Below are 18,360 nucleotides of genomic sequence, written 5' to 3'. Positions count from 1 at the left end.
GTAAAGACTGCAGGCTCCTTAATTACCTTCCAATGCTCTCTTAATTTTGGAAAGTTCTCATTAAGGATTGGAAAATTGACTACATTTCTATGAGGATAGTTGAGGAAGTTTGGAGAGGGTGTAGAACATGTTTACCAGAATGCTGACTGAATTACAGGGTACTAACGATAAGGAGAGTTTGGACAAACTTGGATTGTTTTCTCTGGAGCATCGGAGGCTGAGGGGAGACTTGATAGAAGTATATAAAATGATGAGAGGCATTGATAGGGTAGACAGTCATAATCGGTTTCCTAGGTGAGAGGGGCAAAGTTTAAAGATGATGTACAGGGCAAGTTTATTTTTACACAGAGACCGATGGGTGCCTTCAGTGCATTGCCAGGAATGATGGTGGAAACAGATATGATAGTGGCATTTAAAAGGCTTTTAGATGGGCACAAAGATATGCAAGGAATGGAGGGGTATAAATCAGGCGCAGGCAGAGGAGAATAGTTTAACTTGGTATTAATCTTTTGGAACTATGTTCAACACGGACATCATGGGCTGAAGGGCCTGTGCCCCGTGTTCTCCTGTTCTATATTTTATGTTCACATTTTATGTTCACATTTAGAGCCAATTAACCTCTGCTGCCAAAGTCCAACTCCCTTTTCATTACGCACGATTCTAATATTAATATTTTTATTGTTTGGTAAATTGCATCCGTGTTTCTGAATCTGCCGATGTGAAAATAATGGTTCGAAGGTTTTATTAATGGTAACTGGTAATCCAGGGGTAGGTGACGTGAGGGCGTGCAGCGTAGGTTTACTAGGTTAATTCCCGGAATGGCGGGACTGTCATATGTTGAAAGACTGGAGCGACTAGGCTTGTATACACTGGAATTTAGAAGGATGAGAGGGGATCTTATCGAAACGTATAAGATTATTAAGGGGTTGGACACGTTAGAGGCAGGAAACATGTTCCCAATGTTGGGGGAGTCCAGAACCAGGGGCCACAGTTTACGAATAAGGGTTAGGCCATTTAGAACGGAGATGAGGAAAAACCTTTTCAGTCAGAGAGTTGTGAATCTGTGGAATTCTCTGCCTCAGAAGGCAGTGGAGGCCAATTCTCTGAATACATTCAAGAGAGAGCTAGATAGAGCTCTTAAGGATAGCGGAGTCAGGGGGTATGGGGAGAAGGCGGGAACGGGGTACTGATTGAGAATGATCAGCCATGATCACATTGAATGGCGGTGCTGGCTCGAAGGACCGAATGGCCTGCTCCTGCACCTATTGTCTATTGACCTATTTTAATCCCTGTATTTACTGTCGTGCTTGCAGATACTTGTTTCACACGGGGAACACAGAGCATCCAGCGGACCTGCTGATGAATACAAGTGTGGAGGTTTTGCCTTACAAGGTGAGGAGTGGCAGCATCTTTGTGCATTATTATGTTTCTGTTTAAAAAGGGCTCTCTTGAGTTCCACGATTTAAAAAAAAAAAAAGAATGGTCAATAGTAAAAGATTATTTCATCTGTGCCAAAGTTATAGAGGGTTGAAATGGGCTCCCTTGCATTCTTTTTATGGTCTGGCTGCTCAATTTACCAAGATGATAGTAGTGTGGCCTAGATCAGTAAATGTTCCCAGGACTCTCATCTCTAATGAATCAGCCTTTTTTTTTAATGCCTTGTTTATAGGATGTATTATACTGGATTTGGCTCCCTGACCCTGATGTTGACTAAACCATCTCTCTATATCCATAGAACATAGAACAGTACAGAAGATAGACACAAAACGCTGAAGTAACTCAGCGGGACAAGCAGCATCTCTGGAGAGAAGGGATGGGTGACGTTTCGGGTCGAGACCCTTCTTCAGACTCCCATGTGTCACCCATTCCTTCTCTCCAGAGATGCTGCCTGTTCCGCTGAGTTCCTCCTGCTTTTTGTGTCTACCTTCAGTTTAAACCAGCATCCATCCTACATAGAACAGTACAGCACAGGAAAGGGCCCTTCGTGCCATTATTACCAATGCCGAACCGATTGCCAGGTTAATCTCCTCTGCCTGTACATGTTCCAAATCCCTCCATTCCCTGCATATTCATGTGCCTGTCCAAAAGTCTCTTAAATGCCATAATTGTGTCTGCCTCCATCAAAAATTTCTGGCAGTGTCTTGCCGGCACCCACCAATCCTGGTGTAAAGAAAAATCTGCTCTGTAATTCTCCTTTAAACATCCCCCTTCACCTGAAACCTATGCCGTCTAGCCTTTGACATTTCTAAAATAAAACTCAAATCAGGTTCGTAAAACATTATTCTGTTCAAAGCAATGCTGACTGTGCCTAAACAACCCATTGGAGCTTAGAGATGTAGCATGGAAACAGGCTCTTTGGCCCAACGAGTCCAGGCTGACCATTGTTCACCCATACATTAGTTCTATCTTATCCCATCCTCCACACCAGGGACAATTTCCAGAAGCCGATTAACCTACAAACCTGCACGTCTTTGGAATGTGGGAGGAAACTGCAGCACCTGGAGAAAACCCATAGTCACAGGGAGAACATACAAACTGGGGCCTTATCCACCTTCAGCTCTTCAAGAGGCCCAAACAACCACCTTTTGTGATCTTAAAGTGCCTTAGCATATTTGTATACCCCACACTGATCTCACTAGACTTCATGTCCTCCTTCTTGGTGACTTGGATAAAGGGATTAAAAGTACCATTAGCAAATTTGCAGATGATACAAAGCTGGGTGGTAGTGTGAACTGTGAGGAAGATGCTATGAGGTTGCAGGGTGACTTGGACAGGTTGTGTGAGTGGGCGGATGCATGGCAGATGCAATTTAATGTGGGTAAGTGTGAGGTTATCCACTTTGGTGGTAAGAATAGGAAGGCAGAGTATTATCTGAATGGTGTCAAGTTAGGAACAGGGGACGTACAACGAGATCTGGGTGTCCTAGTGCATCAGTCACTGAAAGGAAGCATGCAGGTACAGCAGGCAGTGGAGAAAGCCAATGGAATGTTGGCCTTCATAACAAGAGGACTTGAGTATAGGAGCAAAGAGGTCCTTCTGCAGTTGTACAGGTCCCTAGTGAGACCGCACCTGGAGTACTGTATGCAGTTTTGGTCTCCAAATTTGAGGAAGGATATTCTTGCTATTGAAAGCGTGCAGCGTAGGTTTACTAGGTTAATTCCCGGAATGGCGGGACTGTCATATGTTGAAAGACTGGAGCGACTAGGCTTGTATACACTGGAATTTAGAAGGATGAGAGGAGATCTTATCGAAACGTATAAGATTATTAAGAGGTTGGACACGTTAGAGGCAGGAAACATGTTCCCAATGTTGGGGGAGTCCAGAACAAGGGGCCACAGTTTAAGAATAAGGGGTAGGCCATTTAGAACTGAGATGAGGAAAAACCTTTTCAGTCAGAGAGTTGTGAATCTGTGGAATTCTCTGCCTCAGAAGGCAGTGGAGGCCAATTCTCGGAATGCATTCAAGAGAGAGCTGGATAGAGCTCTTAAGGATAGCGGAGTCAGGGGGTATGGGGAGAAGGCAGGAACGGGGTACTGATTGAGAATGATCAGCCATGATCACATTGAATGGCGGTGCTGGCTCGAAGGGCCGAATGGCCTCCTCCTGCACCTATAGTCTATTATTGTCTATTGTCTATTGAATACCGACGGAAAGTACTTGTTTAGCAGCTCATCTACATCCTCTGACTCCAAGCATAAATGCCCTCCTTTATCCTTGAGTGGTGTACCCTCTCCCTAGTTGCCCTCTTATTTTTAATGGGTTTTTTCAATTCAAGGTATATCAATCACAGGCCATTGAGAGCAGTTAGAGAGACATTGCATGCAATTCCTCGATGCTTTTTGGACGTGCAAAGCCCACTATTGACTGGAATGCAGCCACGAAGGATGGAATGAAAGCATAGTGGATGAGTTCCTGGACTAGTATCCAGAGACCTGGAATATTGATCTGACTTCAAATTCCAAATGGGGAATTTAAAATTGAGTAAATCGGGAATTAAAATATGTCAGTGATGGTAACCATGAAACTACCCTTTGTGAAAACTCGCCTGATTTATCGATATTCCTCAGGGAAAGAAGTCTTCCTTACCAAATCTGACTTGTAATTTACTATAAGAAAATAACTGCAGATGCTGGTACAAATCGAAGGTATTTAATCACAAAATGCTGGAGTAACTCAGCGGGTCAGGCAGCATCTCAGGAGAGAAGGAATGGGTGACGTTTTGGGCCAAGACCCTTCTTCAGACTATAGATCTATAGAATTTAGAATTTACTATAGATCTTTACCAATGTTGTTGGCTCTTAACTGCCCTCTGAATTCGCCTCGGGAGCAGTCGAGTTTGAAAATAAATGTTGGCCTTGCCAGTGAATATCTTGTGATTGAATTTCTTTTTTGAAAACAAAATAACTATCTGCAATGATTAGCCTAATTGCATGCAGGGAATAGCTTGATGCAGCCGCAAAGCACTGGTTAATCAAGGACGGCCAGCTTGTTAGTGCACGACAATGGTAAGTGCTTTTTTGAAGAAGCAACTAATGGGCCAGACTCCGGGATTGCAGCTGATGTCGTTTATATTGATTTTTGAGGAAGTGTTCTGCTAGAGCCTTGTTGGGAAACAATGAACATATTCCTTTTCTGACTGATGGTATTGGAGCAGCAGTCATGCCCATGATTCAGACACGGAATAATAAAGTTGGCCAGAGAACAGAGTAAACTGGAGGGGAAGGAGAGGAATCTTATCAAGGCAGCATGGAAAGCAAATGGAATTTATACGGGATCTTTGCAATCTCTGGACTTCTGAAAGCATTTCGCAATCAATTTTGTACTATTAAAGACTGTTGCAACATGGAGAAATGGTACGGCCAATGCATTCATTGGAACATGCATTGGGTGGCGTAGTGGCACTGCTGCTTCCTCACAGTGCCAGAGGCACGGGTTCGGTCCTTACATCGGCTGCTGTCTATGTGGTGTTTGCACATTCTCCCAGTGGCTGAGTGGGTTTCCTCTGGGTGCTCTGGGTTCCTCACATATCCCAGAGACTTGGGTACGTACTTTAATTGCCCTCTGTAAAAATCGCCCCATATATGTAGGGACTGGGTGAGAAAGTTGGATAACATAACCTAGTGTGAATGGGTGATTGATGGTTAGTGTGGACTGGGTGGGCTGAAGGACCTGCTTCCATGTTGTATCGCAAAAAACATAGACTGCAAGATCCCACACAACAACAGGATGTAACCATTAGTATTACATTTTGAAAGTGCTTGTTTCAGGAAAAAAAAAAGTTGACTGCACACCAAAATGCCACGTATTTTCATTAGCTGAGGGTATAAAGCTGACTTTAGTTAATATTTCAGAAGAAAACTAATATCTCTGGCAAGATGCCTTACCATGTACATGTGTGTGAAGGTAAGGTCCAGCCTTTTTTTCTTAAATTGTTTTTTAGAGATGCAGCTTGGAAGCAGGCCCTTCGGCCCAGTGAGTCCACACCGACCAGCGATCCCCGCACACTAACACTATCCTACATACGCTAGGGACAATTTACATTTATACCAAGCCAACTAGCCTACAAACCTGTACGTCTTTGAGTGTGGGAGAAAACCGAAGAACTCTGAGAAAGCCCACGCAGGTCACGAAGATATTCCATTTGGTGGCCTTTAATAAAATCTGACAATGTGCACTTTAACCACATTATTTTTACAAATTGCAAATTGTGGAGTACAGAGGCAAATAAATAAATAAATGACGGCCCTTTGTCCCAAATATTGTGGAGGGCGACTGTAGGGGCTCTGGAGAGGGTGCGGAGGAGGTTTTCCACAATGCTGCTTGGATCAGAGGGTTTCAGCTACAGGGAGAGGTTGGATAGACTTGGACTGTTTTCTCTGGAACATCAGAGGTTGAGAGGTGACTTGACAGAAGCATATAAAATTATGAGCAACATAGATAGTATACACTGAACATTTTTCTCAGGGTGGAAATGTCCAACACTAGAAGGCATAGCTGTAGGGTGAGAGGGGGGAAGTTTAATGAAGATGTGTGGGGCAGGTTTTTTTTACACACAGAGAGGTGGGAGCATGGAATGCATTGCCAGGGGCGGTGGTGGAGGCAGATACAATAGGAATGTTTAAGAGGCTTTTAGATAGGCATATGGAAATGCGGGAAATAGAGGGATATGGATCATGTACAGGCAGATGAGATCGGTTTAACTAGACATCTTGTCTGGTATGAACATCGTGGGCTGAAGGACCTGTGCTATACTGTTCTACTTAGGGAAGAAATTGCAGTCACAGCCGAAGGCATAATAATAATAATAATAATAATGCATTACATTTATATAGCGCTTTTCTAACACTCAAAGACGCTTTACAAGGTTTACTAAGACATAAAAGAAAATAAGTAGATAAATGAGTTAACGAAGAGAAAAGGAAAAAGAAGGAGAGGTAACGGTCAGTGATTGAAGGCAGTGCTGAACAGATGAGACTTCAGTGATGTTTTGAATGTGGTGAGTGAGGAGGAGTCTCTGACGGTTTGTGGTAGTGAGTTCCAGAGGGTGGGAGCAGCGATGGAGAAAGCCCTGTCCCCCCAGGATCTGAGTTTGGTCCGGATGGGGGGGGGGACAGGAGGTTAGCAGCAGCAGAGCGGAGGGTAAGGGTGGGAGTGTGTCTGTGGAGGAGGTAAGTCTGGTAGGATGGGGCCAGGTTATGGAGGGCTTTGTATGTCATGAGGAGGATTTTGTACTGGATTCTCTGGGGGATGGGGAGCCAGTGGAGCTTGTAAAGGACGGGGGTGATATGGTCACGGATCGGGGAGTGGGTGAGTAGACGGGCAGCGGAGTTCTGGGTGTGTTGGAGTTTGTTGATGATTTTTGAGGGTGAACCATAGAGGAGGCTAGCAATAGATGGACAAGCACAATCAGGCTCATACCTTGCAAAGCAGGAAGGTTGGAAGGCTATTTTCTGAAGATGAATTCATCTCTTAATTGTCAAAGATAGTTTGCTATGGTTTGGATCAAGAATGTTTTTTAAATGTTATTTTGCTATTCTTTTGTTTGGCTTTGTGACTGCAATAACTGTTCGAATCTTTCTGCTTTAATTAATAAATTCCAAATGAATTTTTACCTGTTTTATTACTTTCATTTAGGATTCAGGATCCAAATTACTTCAGGAGACCAAAGAATCAAACTACAAGCGCACTGAAGATGGTTTTTACAGAATAGGTATTGCTTGAAACTCTTTCTCAGAATTCCTTCAACATGACTTCAATTTTTTTTTATTGTCACAGAAATAACCTGCTTTAGGTGTAGGAAGGAACTGCAGATGCTGTTTAAACTGAAGATAGACACAAAAAGCTGGAGTAACTCAGCGGGACAGGCAGCATCTCTGGAGAGAAGGAATGGGTGGCGTTTCAGGTCGAGGCCTTTCTTCAGACTGATGTCAGGGGAGTGGGCGGGACAGAGATAGAATGTAGTCGGAGACAGTAAGACAGGTGGGAGAACTGGGAAGGGGGAGGGAGAGGGAAAGCAAGGGCCATTTGAAGTTGGAGAAGTCAATGTTCATACCGTTAGTTTGTAAGCTACCCAAGCGAAATATGAGGTGCTGTTCCGCCAATTTGCGCTGGGCCTCACTCTGACAATGGAGGAGGCCCAGGACAGAAAGGTCAGATTGGGAATGGGAGGGGGAGTTAAAGTGCTGAGCAACCGGGAGATCAGGTAGGTTAAGGCAGACTGAGCGGAGGTGTTCAGCGAAATGATCGCCGAGCCTGCGCTTGGTCTCGCACATGTACAGGAGTTGACACCTGGAACAGCGGATACAGTAGATGAGGTTGGAGGAGCCCAGCTCAAATTGGAGGAACAGCACCTTTAATTACCTGCAATTAAATATTACTTTTAATTAGACAAGACCAGACGTATTCTTTCTTAAGGGCTGGTAAATTGGCTGCTGTCGAATATCTGTATCTAACCAGGTAAATAAACAGTGGAATTACTGATTTATGAATGAAAATACAGCTGATGTGCATTTACCTTAGAGCCCTGGAACCAATTAGCTGCTGGTGGAAACACAAAGGAAGCAAGAAGTAGTTAAGAGCAAGTGACGTGTTTGTTGAGCCTCTAACAAATCATGAATGGATCCTACTTGTCATCCTCAGGACAAGGGCAGCAAAAGCATGAGGCCATAAGTCATTCTGTGGAAGTAGGCCATTTGGCCCATCAAATCTACTCCGCCATTCCATCATGGCTGATCTATCTCTCCCTCCTAACCCCATTCTCCTGCCTTCTCCCCATAATCTCTGACACCCGTACTAATCAAGAATCTATCTATCTCTGCCATAAAATTATCCACTGACTTGGCCCCTACAGCCTTCTGTGGCAAAGAATTCCACAGATTCGCCACCCTCTGACTAAAGAAATCTCTCCATCTCCTTCCTAAAAGAACGTCCTTTAATTCTGAGGCTATGACCATTAGTCCCAGACTCTCCAACTAGTGGAAACATCCTCCACACGTTAACTCTATCCAAGCCTTTCACTATTCTGTATGTTTCCATGAGATCCCCCCTCACCCAAAGTCACCCTTCAAGCCACACACCATCCTGAGATGGAAATATATGCGATTCCTTCACTGTCACTGGGTCAAGATGCTGGAACTCTCTCTCTAACAGCATTGTGGACGTACCCATACCTACTTCAAGATGGCAGCTCACCACAACCTTCTCAAGGGCAATTCAAGAACGGGCTAGTTTGAAGAAGAGTCACAAGCCAAAAGACATAGGAACAGAGTTAGGCCATTTGGCCCATCGAGTCTGCTCCGCCATTCGATAGTGGCTGATCTATTTTTCCCTCTCAACCCCATTTGCCAGCCTGCTCCATGTAACCTTTGATGCCCTTACCAATAAAGAACCTATCAATCTCTGCTTTAAAAATATCAATGAATTGGCCTCCACAGTTGTCTGTGGCAATTAATTCCATAGATTCATCACCTTCTGGTTAAAGAAATTCTTCCTCATCTCCATTCTAAAGACACATCCTTTTATTCTGAGGCTCGGTTCTCTGGTCTCAGACTCCCCCACTAATGGAAACATCCTCTCCACATCCACTTGATCTAGCTCTTTTATTATTCGAGCCCTGACCCAAAACATCACCTATCCATGTTCTCCAGACTTGCTGAGTTACTTCAGCACTGAGTTACTCCAGCACTTTGTCTTTTTTTGTAAACTAGCATCTGCTGTTCCTTGTGACTCCATTTTACTGCTCCACTGCAAAAACTCCGCAAAGTAAGCCCACTTTGAAGGAGTTCCCCTCCGCTCCATGATGGGTGTTCTGTGAGACACTCTCTCTCGTTGCTCCCTTTCTGTGTTTCTAGCTGATGACCTGCACTTCAACCATGTTCTGACAAGTCTGAACAAAGGTCTCAACCCAAAGTGTCACCTATCCATGCTCTCCACAAATGCTGCCTGACTTGCTGAGTTACTCCAGCACAGTGTGTCTTTTATTGTGCACCAGCATCTGCTATTTCTTGTGTCTCCATGGACAACTAAATGTTGGCTCGGCCTGCAAAGCCCATATCCCTTGAAGGAATTAGAAAAAAAACCATATTTGAGCTGATAAAAAAGTAAACTTTAAGCCTTTTGGCATAGTTTGGGCATGTTAAGAGTACAAGTCAGTACTCCATCTAGTGGCTTGATTTCACATTGTTTAACTCAGAAGGTCCATTGGATGTATGAGCCTTAAGAACTTTTGAATACTCTGACCAATGGTGCATAAGATAATTCCTCTTTAAAGATCTATTATCATCTAGGGCATTCGGTAAGGGTTCGTTTTACATGGGTCAGAGAGGTGATTTCAGTAGATACACTTGAGCAACATAACTTGATGTTGAGAATGGGGTTGAGGGGGAAAACTGGATCATCCATGATTGAATGTAGGAGCAGACTCAATGGGCCGAATGGCCTAACTCTGCTCCTATGTCTTATGGTTATAATGCTTCAATTTGAAAGTGTGTTTCTTCTTCTTTGTTTTAAGAAATTTATTGATGCCAAACTGAGCCCTTTGCCAGGCCCTTCAAGGAGAAAAAAGTTGCACGCTATTCTGATCACCTTCTGATCACCTTCAAGTTTCAAGTTTCACGCTATTCTGATCACCTTTTTCCTGACTTTACATAGAAAGTGCAGCGTAGGTTTACTTGGTTAATTCCCGGAATGGCGGGACTTTCATATGTTGAAAGACTGGAGCGACTAGGCTTGTATACACTGGAATTTAGAAGGATGAGAGGAGATCTTATCGAAACGTATAAGATTATTAAGGGGTTGGACACGTTAGAGGCAGGAAACATGTTCCCAATGTTGGGGGAGTCCAGAACAAGGGGCCACAGTTTAAGAATAAGGGGTAGGCTATTTAGAACTGTGATGAGGAAAAACTTTTTCAGTCAGAGAGTTGTGAATCTGTGGAATTCTCTGCCTCAGAAGGCAGTGGAGGCCAATTCTCTGAATGCATTCAAGAGAGAGCTGGATAGAGCTCTCAAGGATAGTGAAGTCAGGGGGTATGGGGAGAAGGCAGGAACGGGGTACTGATTGAGAATGATCAGCCATGATCACATTGAATGGCGGTGCTGGCTCGAATGGCCAAATGGCCTCCTCCTGCACCTATTGTCTATTGTCTAAAACCTTTTTCACCCAGAGAGTTATGAATCTGTGGAATTCTCTGCCACAGAAGGCAGTGGAGGCCAATTCACTGGATGTTTTCAAGAGAGAGTTAGATTTAGCTCTTAGGGCTAAAGGAATCAAGGGATATAGGGAAAAAGCAGGAACATGGTACTGATTTTAGATAATCAGCCATGATCATATTGAATGGCGGTGCTGGCTCGATGGGCCGAATGGCCTACTCCTGCACCTATGTTTCTATGTTTCTAATACTTCATGTGGGCTTTCCTTTCCTTGTGTTCAGGTAGATTTGAAAATGGAATAGCTGACGGTGCCATTCACCTGAAATTAAATCCTATCTCGGCCATTAGGTTGTCAATTTTACAAGATTCCGAAGTGTGGGTTCTGCTTGATGAGGTAAGACATTGCCAGGCAAGTTTCAAGCTAATAGTCGGAATTGCGGTATGTTGTGAACAGCATCAGAAGGTCATCTGGGGAGTTCTAAATATAAGTTTGTATTAAATGAATGTCCATGTTGCATTTATACAAGAGTCTTCATGATCTCATAGAAACATACTGTAGTAAAATAGTAGGCCATTTGGTCCATCGAGCCAGCACCACCATTCAATATGATCATGGATGATCATCTAAAATCAGTACCGAGTTCCTGCTTTTTCCCCATATCCTTTGATTCCTTTAGCCCGAAGAGCCAAATCTAACTCTCTCTTGAAAACATCCAGTGAATTGGCCTGGATCTCAGGGGCCGAGTGCATTTTATAGCCAATGAATCTTATTGAGGTGTTTGAAATCATGAGGGGAATAGATGGGTAGATGCACAGTCTCTTGCCCAGAGTAGGTGAATCGAGGATCAGAGGACATGGGTTCAAGGTGAAGGGGAAATGATTTAATAGGAATCTGAGGGGTAACTTTTTCACATAAAGGGTGGTGGGTGTATGGAACAAGCTGCCAGTGGGGGTGGTTGAGGCTAGGACTATCCGAACGTTTCAGAAACTGTTAGACAGATACATGGACAGGACAGGTTTGGAGGCATATGGACCAAACGTGGGCAGGTGGGACTAGTGTAGCTGGGACATGTTGGCCGGTGTGGGCAAGATGGGCCAAAGGGCCTGTTTCCACGCTGTCTCAATACAATTCAATGAATACTTTCTGATCTTCTGTTGCATTATTGGAAACATCGCGGTTAATTTGTCTTCTGTGAACTCCCACAGACACCAATATATTCAAAGTTTGATCCCCTGGGCTTTATAAGAGATGATTGTTGATAAATAATGGCCAAGGCTCCAAGGAGATCCTGTTCTTTGGACTATTACAGTGAAACAAGGTTCTTCAGGTTCACTTAAGGGGGCAGACTAATTTCCAGCTTAGTTGTAAAAATCTACAGGGCTTTAATTAGCAAAAAGATTGCCAAACACTCTCAGTGGATCAGTAAATGCTGTAATGCTCCTTTGGATAAAATTTAGTGCATTCTAATCAGAATTGTGAATAGCAGCAACAGTTGTTAAAAGCCAAGGACTAATGTCCACTTGCCATCATTAAAGTTAACTAATGAAGTGCAGGTGGAGCCAGTCGGCCAGTGAGAAAGGAATTATTGGAGTCTACATGCATTTTCCTGTCTGCATATTCATTGGGGAATACATAAACTGTGCCTTCATCACAGTATCATTGATGCCAGATACAAACAGGACCCGTTGGGAGTTTCTTTGCTGCTGACTACACAGATTGGGGAAGTAAAAACTGAAAAGAAATATTATTAAAATTATATGTATATAATTATTATATTATTAAAATTATATATATTTTGTCTTTAATAATTGAAGCAATCTATTTAAAATTTGTCTTATTTACATTGTGGCTCCAATAACCTATCTTTATTGCAGTAAAACCCTCAAGACGTTTTTCAAGAAGGTTATCAGATAATATTTGACTCCACCCAGATTTTAGAACAGATGATTTAAACGGTCAAAGACATGGGATTTTAAGTCAAACTTGTCAGAAAGGGGAAACTGTGACATAGATACACTGTGGATTTAGGGGGGGGGGATTCCAAAGCATCGGGGCTAGATTGTAGAATGTACTATGGCCAAAAGTGAATCTGCACAAGGCTTTGAACGCTTCAATAAATGAATTTAAATTTTCATCGAGATCACTGATTTTAGTGCTTGTCGGGCAATTTTAAAATTGATTAATTTCCCTGGATCTGACCATTGCTGTCAAGGCTGGCGTTTATCGTCTGCCGATGGTTGAATGAAGGAATGATACTTTATTGTCACATGTACCAATGGTACCTGGTGAAAAGCTTTGTTTTGCGAAAACAACCTAGGCAGTACGGAGTTTGTGCGTTCTCCCCATGACCGCGTGGGTTTTCCCTGGGTGCTCCAGTTTCCTCCCACACTCCACAGATGTATGGGTTTTGTAGGTTAATTTGGCTTCGGTAAAAATTGTAAATTGTCCCTTGTGTGTAGGGATAGTGCTAGTATATTGGAATCAATGGTCGGTGGGGCGAAGGGCCCGTTTCCGCACTAAACTAAGGTCTATAGCAGGGGTGGCCAAACCGCGGCTCGCGAGCTACATGCGGCTCTTTGACCTTTAATATGCGGCTCGTGGATATATGTTGGCTGAGCTCCTTTTTTCATCACAGTTAATATAAAAGGTAAATAAGAAAAAAATTCAAGCTTTATAATTATTTACTGGGTATGAATTGAGACCCCATTGGAATAAAACGTAAGTTTAATGTTCATGGTTAGTAAAAATATTTAAGTTCATGTCTTGCGGCTCTTTTGTTCATGTCTTGTGGCTCTCAAACATCTGAACTTTATCGTATGTGGCTCTTACATTAAGCAAGTTTGGCCACCCCTGGTCTATAGCATTGCAACCACAATATTGAGTAGTCCCATAGGTTTTGCCACTTCTAGTAATCTCAGCCATTTTTTTGGTATCATGTTGAATAAACTGAATTGCCTTCTGTGAAAGTAGGAACCTCAGCAGGAAGTTGAGATGGATTATCTATTTGGCTGTTTGTTTACTGTTTTTTCTGTTTTTCCATTTCAGATCCATCTTAAAAAAACTACCAGTTAATCTTAAATGAAAGAAGTTTGAGAATTAATCTGTTTTATACAAAAGAAATGCCCCAATCCATTCTTAATAGCTCTCTTTAATAAAGTGTTGATACCGATCACGGAGTTCATGGACATATCACCTCATCATCTGATCGTTGTGGATGTTCGTTGTTCCCAAACACTACCTCCTGTGAAATCTACTGTAATTTTCTATGTAAAGATTCTAATTTTGAAGAGTTACCAACTTAAGTTTTTGGTAAACTTACGATAATGGACTGTTCTTCTCAAAATGAGCTACAAAGGTGTATTTTTTGTGACCCATTTTACAGTACAAGGTACCTAAATATTGAACAAAAGTAAGCAAGGAAGTGAGACATATATATAAAGAGCTTAAATGTTACAAATTATAAACATACTTTGTGCATCAGGGACAGAGAATGTGCAGACACAGGAGAGTGTATGAGGGGCTGGTTACCTTTAATTTATTGTAAATATGCACTGGACAAATTTATCGTGTTTTGAGAAAATACTGATTCTTAATCAGAGAAATATGGTATTTGATTTCTAGACAATTAAGTTAACTTCTGAAGAAATTCTTCACTTTTATGAGGAAAAAAACTGCCTTTTCAAAGCCTTGAGGTTGAAATTTGCCAAATTTTCTTGAGAGCAGTTGCAGAATATTAGTTGCAGCACATCAAAGCCGAGGAGAAATGATATGACTTAATTTGTGGGCCTTGCTAGACATACCAGTAGAGGGGTGGAGGGGCACGTCCCTTTCTGGAGTAAATGAGCAAAGTATGAAGAAGATGGGGCAATGATTATCTTTACCTCTTCAATGGCTCTACTTGTTGCATGACTTCAGTGCCATGTTACCAGAGATGAAAAATCTTGAGCAGGTAGAAGGTAATGGTTTTCTGTAGACATGTGAACATTTATTCAATAAGTGCAAGACCAAGTGGAAATCTTATTTACTACTTTGCATTTTGTTTGTTGGAAAATGTTTTGAATGTAACTTTTCGAAAAATAATATTGCTTCTGCAGTTCAGATTTTTTTTGGCCATGTGGCAAAAAAAGGTCTCAATTTTGCATTTCAATATTTTAAAGAAAGCCCTTAGTATTAATAACATTTTTGCAGATTAATTTTCCCAGGTTCAATGTTTATGGGAAAATATATTCTGCAATTTTACTGTCGGGACCATTGGATGGATACATTGGATACAAGTTTAAATGCTGGTGTTTTGCCATGTCTAATCTTCTGATATGATGTGATTTTGGCTACCAATTTTATTCAGAATATTTAACTGCAACCTTCACAAGGGTTTTATCCTTTCTAATGAAACCCTTTCAACTTTGTGCTGATGGAGCATCAATTGATACTCTCAATATGTACGGAATAACATGGCCTTTAACTTGACAATTCTTTCATGGTCAACGTAAATGAAACAGTTGATGTCGTTTTTGATACATAATTATTATACATAATGTTTTGATATGTAATTAATGAAAGAGGGGCTTCTTTGCTTCAGGGAAGGGTATAAATATTTATGAACACTGCTTAGTCTCGCCAAAGCTGTCACCATCAATGAATGCAAAATGAAATATGGTGGCAGGCTGATGTTTGTGATTCACATTTTCAGTGATGGAATTTTTAAAATTGGAATTGGACAATCTTGCTATTATAAAATATTGAAAATAAAACTATTGAAAAGTTTATAAAGGGCTTTTAGTTCTTCCTTCCTATCAACCGATTCAAAGTAATTTATACATGTTGGGACGGAAGGGTTGAAAAGAAGTGAACAATCGATCACATGGCAGTATTGAGGAGGAAAGAGCTGCTATTGCGCAGAGCTGAGCAGGCAGAAGTTTGTAATTAAACTCATGCCTTTCTCCAAAATGGTGCAAGTTGGTAATGACAATTGCCATTGTAGTTCACAGTTATAACTAAGTATTAACACAAGTATCGTAAGCTAAAAGCAGGAAATGGTTCAAATTCAGTCCATCAGTGGCTCCACAATGTGAAAAGAACTATTAATAATTCAACTGTAGATTCTCTGTTATTGAAAGTCTCAGAGCACGTGACTTTTGCTTATCAATATGGAAAATTATAGGCTATTGTAATGTGACTGAAATCAAAGTTAACATTTTGTTTCAATACTTTTGTAATGGAGATAGATTCAGATTGTCAATTTCCATTTTTAATCTTTGTATATACAGTGTAATTTTTCCAGATAAAGATGGGTTTTAATCTCATTTAAAACCAAAAATTATAACAGATGCCCAAGTAAGGATATCAAAAACAAGAGGGCTCAGGTTTATGGTTAGAGGTGGAAGTTTTAAAGGGGATCTTAGAGATAAGAATTTTACAAAGTGTGGATAATATCTAGAATGTACTGCCAGAGGAAATGGTGAAATCAGCTGCAATACTTACATTGAAGTGACATTTAGACAGATAGGCACATTTAGACAAATTTAGACACATTTAGACAAATAGGCACGGCCTAGAAGGATACAATCGTAATGCAGGTAAATGAGATTAGTGTAGATGGGCAAAAAGGTTGGTATGGACACAGTGGGCCGAAGAGCCTATTTCTGTGCTGTTGAACTCCTGAGAAGCATCTGATATCAAACGGTGTAATTAAATGTTATTTGTTACCATAAAATGGACCTTTGTGAATGCAAATCAAGAATAAAGTTTTTCCAAATATGTGATTTTTGTGGATCTATTTATGAAATATTTGTATGTCTTTTTGGATTTATATAATTTCCATTTTTGTTTTCTCAATGCTAGCCTTTTGCAATGTCATGTTAAAGGAATAGATTCTAATGTGGTGTTTGCAACAAGAAAAATGTCCCAAGACAGTTTCTCCTTGCAGAGCCATGTGAGAATGGGTAAAAACCTTGTGTAAAATTATCTTGAGACTTAACAACTTCCCACACGTTAATTGTCAGGATGGATAACGCATTGGTAAAGCATGCAAGGAAGCATGCAAGCATTTTCATTCCACCTGCACTTCTGGTGCTACTGGAAACAACACCATGGATCCGTATTCATTGTTTAAAATGCTCCCATCAGGTTTCGCAAATAGGGGTTGAAAAAAGGATTCTTTAAAAAAATGTGCCTGCTCAGTACTTTTGTTTGAAAATGAAGCTCTGTTCTTCAATCAGTTCATTGTAAAATTAAAAGAAAATAAATGAAGATGAAGCTTGTTAATATGCAAGCGATTTGGAAGCTTGGCTGTCAAAACAGTATTTGGAGAGTAAATTGGATTTTTTGGAATCATGCTAAATTAATATGATGACTCATCCTTATCTAGAATTGGCCCATATCAAAGAGTGCTGAAATGTAGCACCTTTTTATAAAGAGAAAGATTTATTATGAATCAAGTGAAATGGATCGGTTTTACATAATGTGCCACAGATCAATCTCTTGAAATACAATGCTTTTGCTTATTTTATGGATATGTTTATGCTTCGTGTATGTAACTATGCACCTGCTTGTTAATGTCAATGTGCCTTTCATTGGTCCATGTTATTTTCATATATGTGCCATAACTTTATAAAGAAAAATAATTGTAATAAAGTTGAATTTGTTATATTTTAAAATGTAACGAGGTGTAGAATGTTCTGTATAATTGGCTTCTTACTGCCATTGTGTAATAAATTGTTCCATTTAAGTGTCAATTTTTGCATTGAATAAGTCTGTGTATGTGCATAATGTATGCTTGTAATATAGAAACATAGAAACATTGAAAATAGGTGCAGGAGGAGGCCATTTGAGCCTTTGAGCCAGCACCGCCATTCATTGTGATCATGGCTGATCGTCCACAATCAGTAACCTGTGCCTGCCTTCTCCCCATATCCCTTGATTCCACTAGCCCCTAGAACTCTATCTCACTCTCTTTTAAATTCATCCAGTGAATTGGCCTCCACTGCCTTCTGTGGCAAAGAATTCCTCAAATTCACAACTCTCTGGGTGAAAAAGTTTTATCTCATCTCAGTTTTAAAGGGCCTCCCCTTTATTCTTAAATTGTGGCCCTTGGTTCTGGACTCCCCCAACATTGGGAAAAAATTTCCTGCATCTAGCTTGTCCAGTCATTTCATAGTTTTATATATCTCTATAAGATCCCCTCTCATCCTTCTAGACTCCAATGAATACAAGCCCAGTCTTTCCAATCTTTCCTCATATAACAGTCCCGCATTCCCGGGGATTAACCTTGTGAACCTACGCTCAATAACAAGGACGTCCTTCCTCAAATTAGGAGACCAAAACTGCACACAATACTCCAGATGTGGTCTCACCAGGGCCCTATACAACTGCAGAAGGACCTCTTTACTCCTATACTCAAATCCTCTCGTTATGAAGGCCAACATGCCATTAGCTTTCTTCACTGCTTGCTGTGACTGGTGTACAAGGACACCCAGGTCTCATTGCACTTACCCTTTACCTAGTCTGACATAATTGAGATAATAATCTGCTTCCTTGTTTTTGCCGCCAAAGTGGATAACCTCACATTTATCTACATTATACTTCATCTGCCATGCATCTGCCCACTCAACCTGTCCAAGTCACCCTGCAACCTCCTAACATCCTCTTCGCAGTTCACACTGCCACCCAGCTTTGTGTCATCTGCAAACTTGCTAGTGATACTTCTAATTC

At 41.3% G+C, this 18,360-nt stretch overlaps 1 protein-coding gene across 1 annotated transcript in view; it reads left to right on the top strand.

Annotated features, from left to right (window-relative positions):
* The window catches only part of mgat4a (alpha-1,3-mannosyl-glycoprotein 4-beta-N-acetylglucosaminyltransferase A), a 208,941-nt gene extending 191,569 nt beyond the window's left edge, over positions 1-17,372 (top strand). The window contains exons 12-15 of the mRNA XM_078402138.1: positions 1,314-1,392; positions 7,135-7,210; positions 10,931-11,043; positions 13,696-17,372. Of these exons, the coding sequence (XP_078258264.1) occupies positions 1,314-1,392; positions 7,135-7,210; positions 10,931-11,043; positions 13,696-13,722 (295 nt within the window). The 3' untranslated portion in view covers positions 13,723-17,372. The remainder of the gene's footprint in view (positions 1-1,313; positions 1,393-7,134; positions 7,211-10,930; positions 11,044-13,695) is intronic.
* The last annotated feature ends 988 nt before the right edge of the window (positions 17,373-18,360 follow it).

This window comes from Rhinoraja longicauda, chromosome 7, assembly GCF_053455715.1.
Source record: "Rhinoraja longicauda isolate Sanriku21f chromosome 7, sRhiLon1.1, whole genome shotgun sequence".
Classification (NCBI taxonomy): Eukaryota; Metazoa; Chordata; class Chondrichthyes; order Rajiformes; family Arhynchobatidae; genus Rhinoraja; species Rhinoraja longicauda.
The sequence above is the reverse complement of the archived record's forward strand: the minus strand, read 5'-3'. Positions and strand labels throughout refer to the sequence as shown.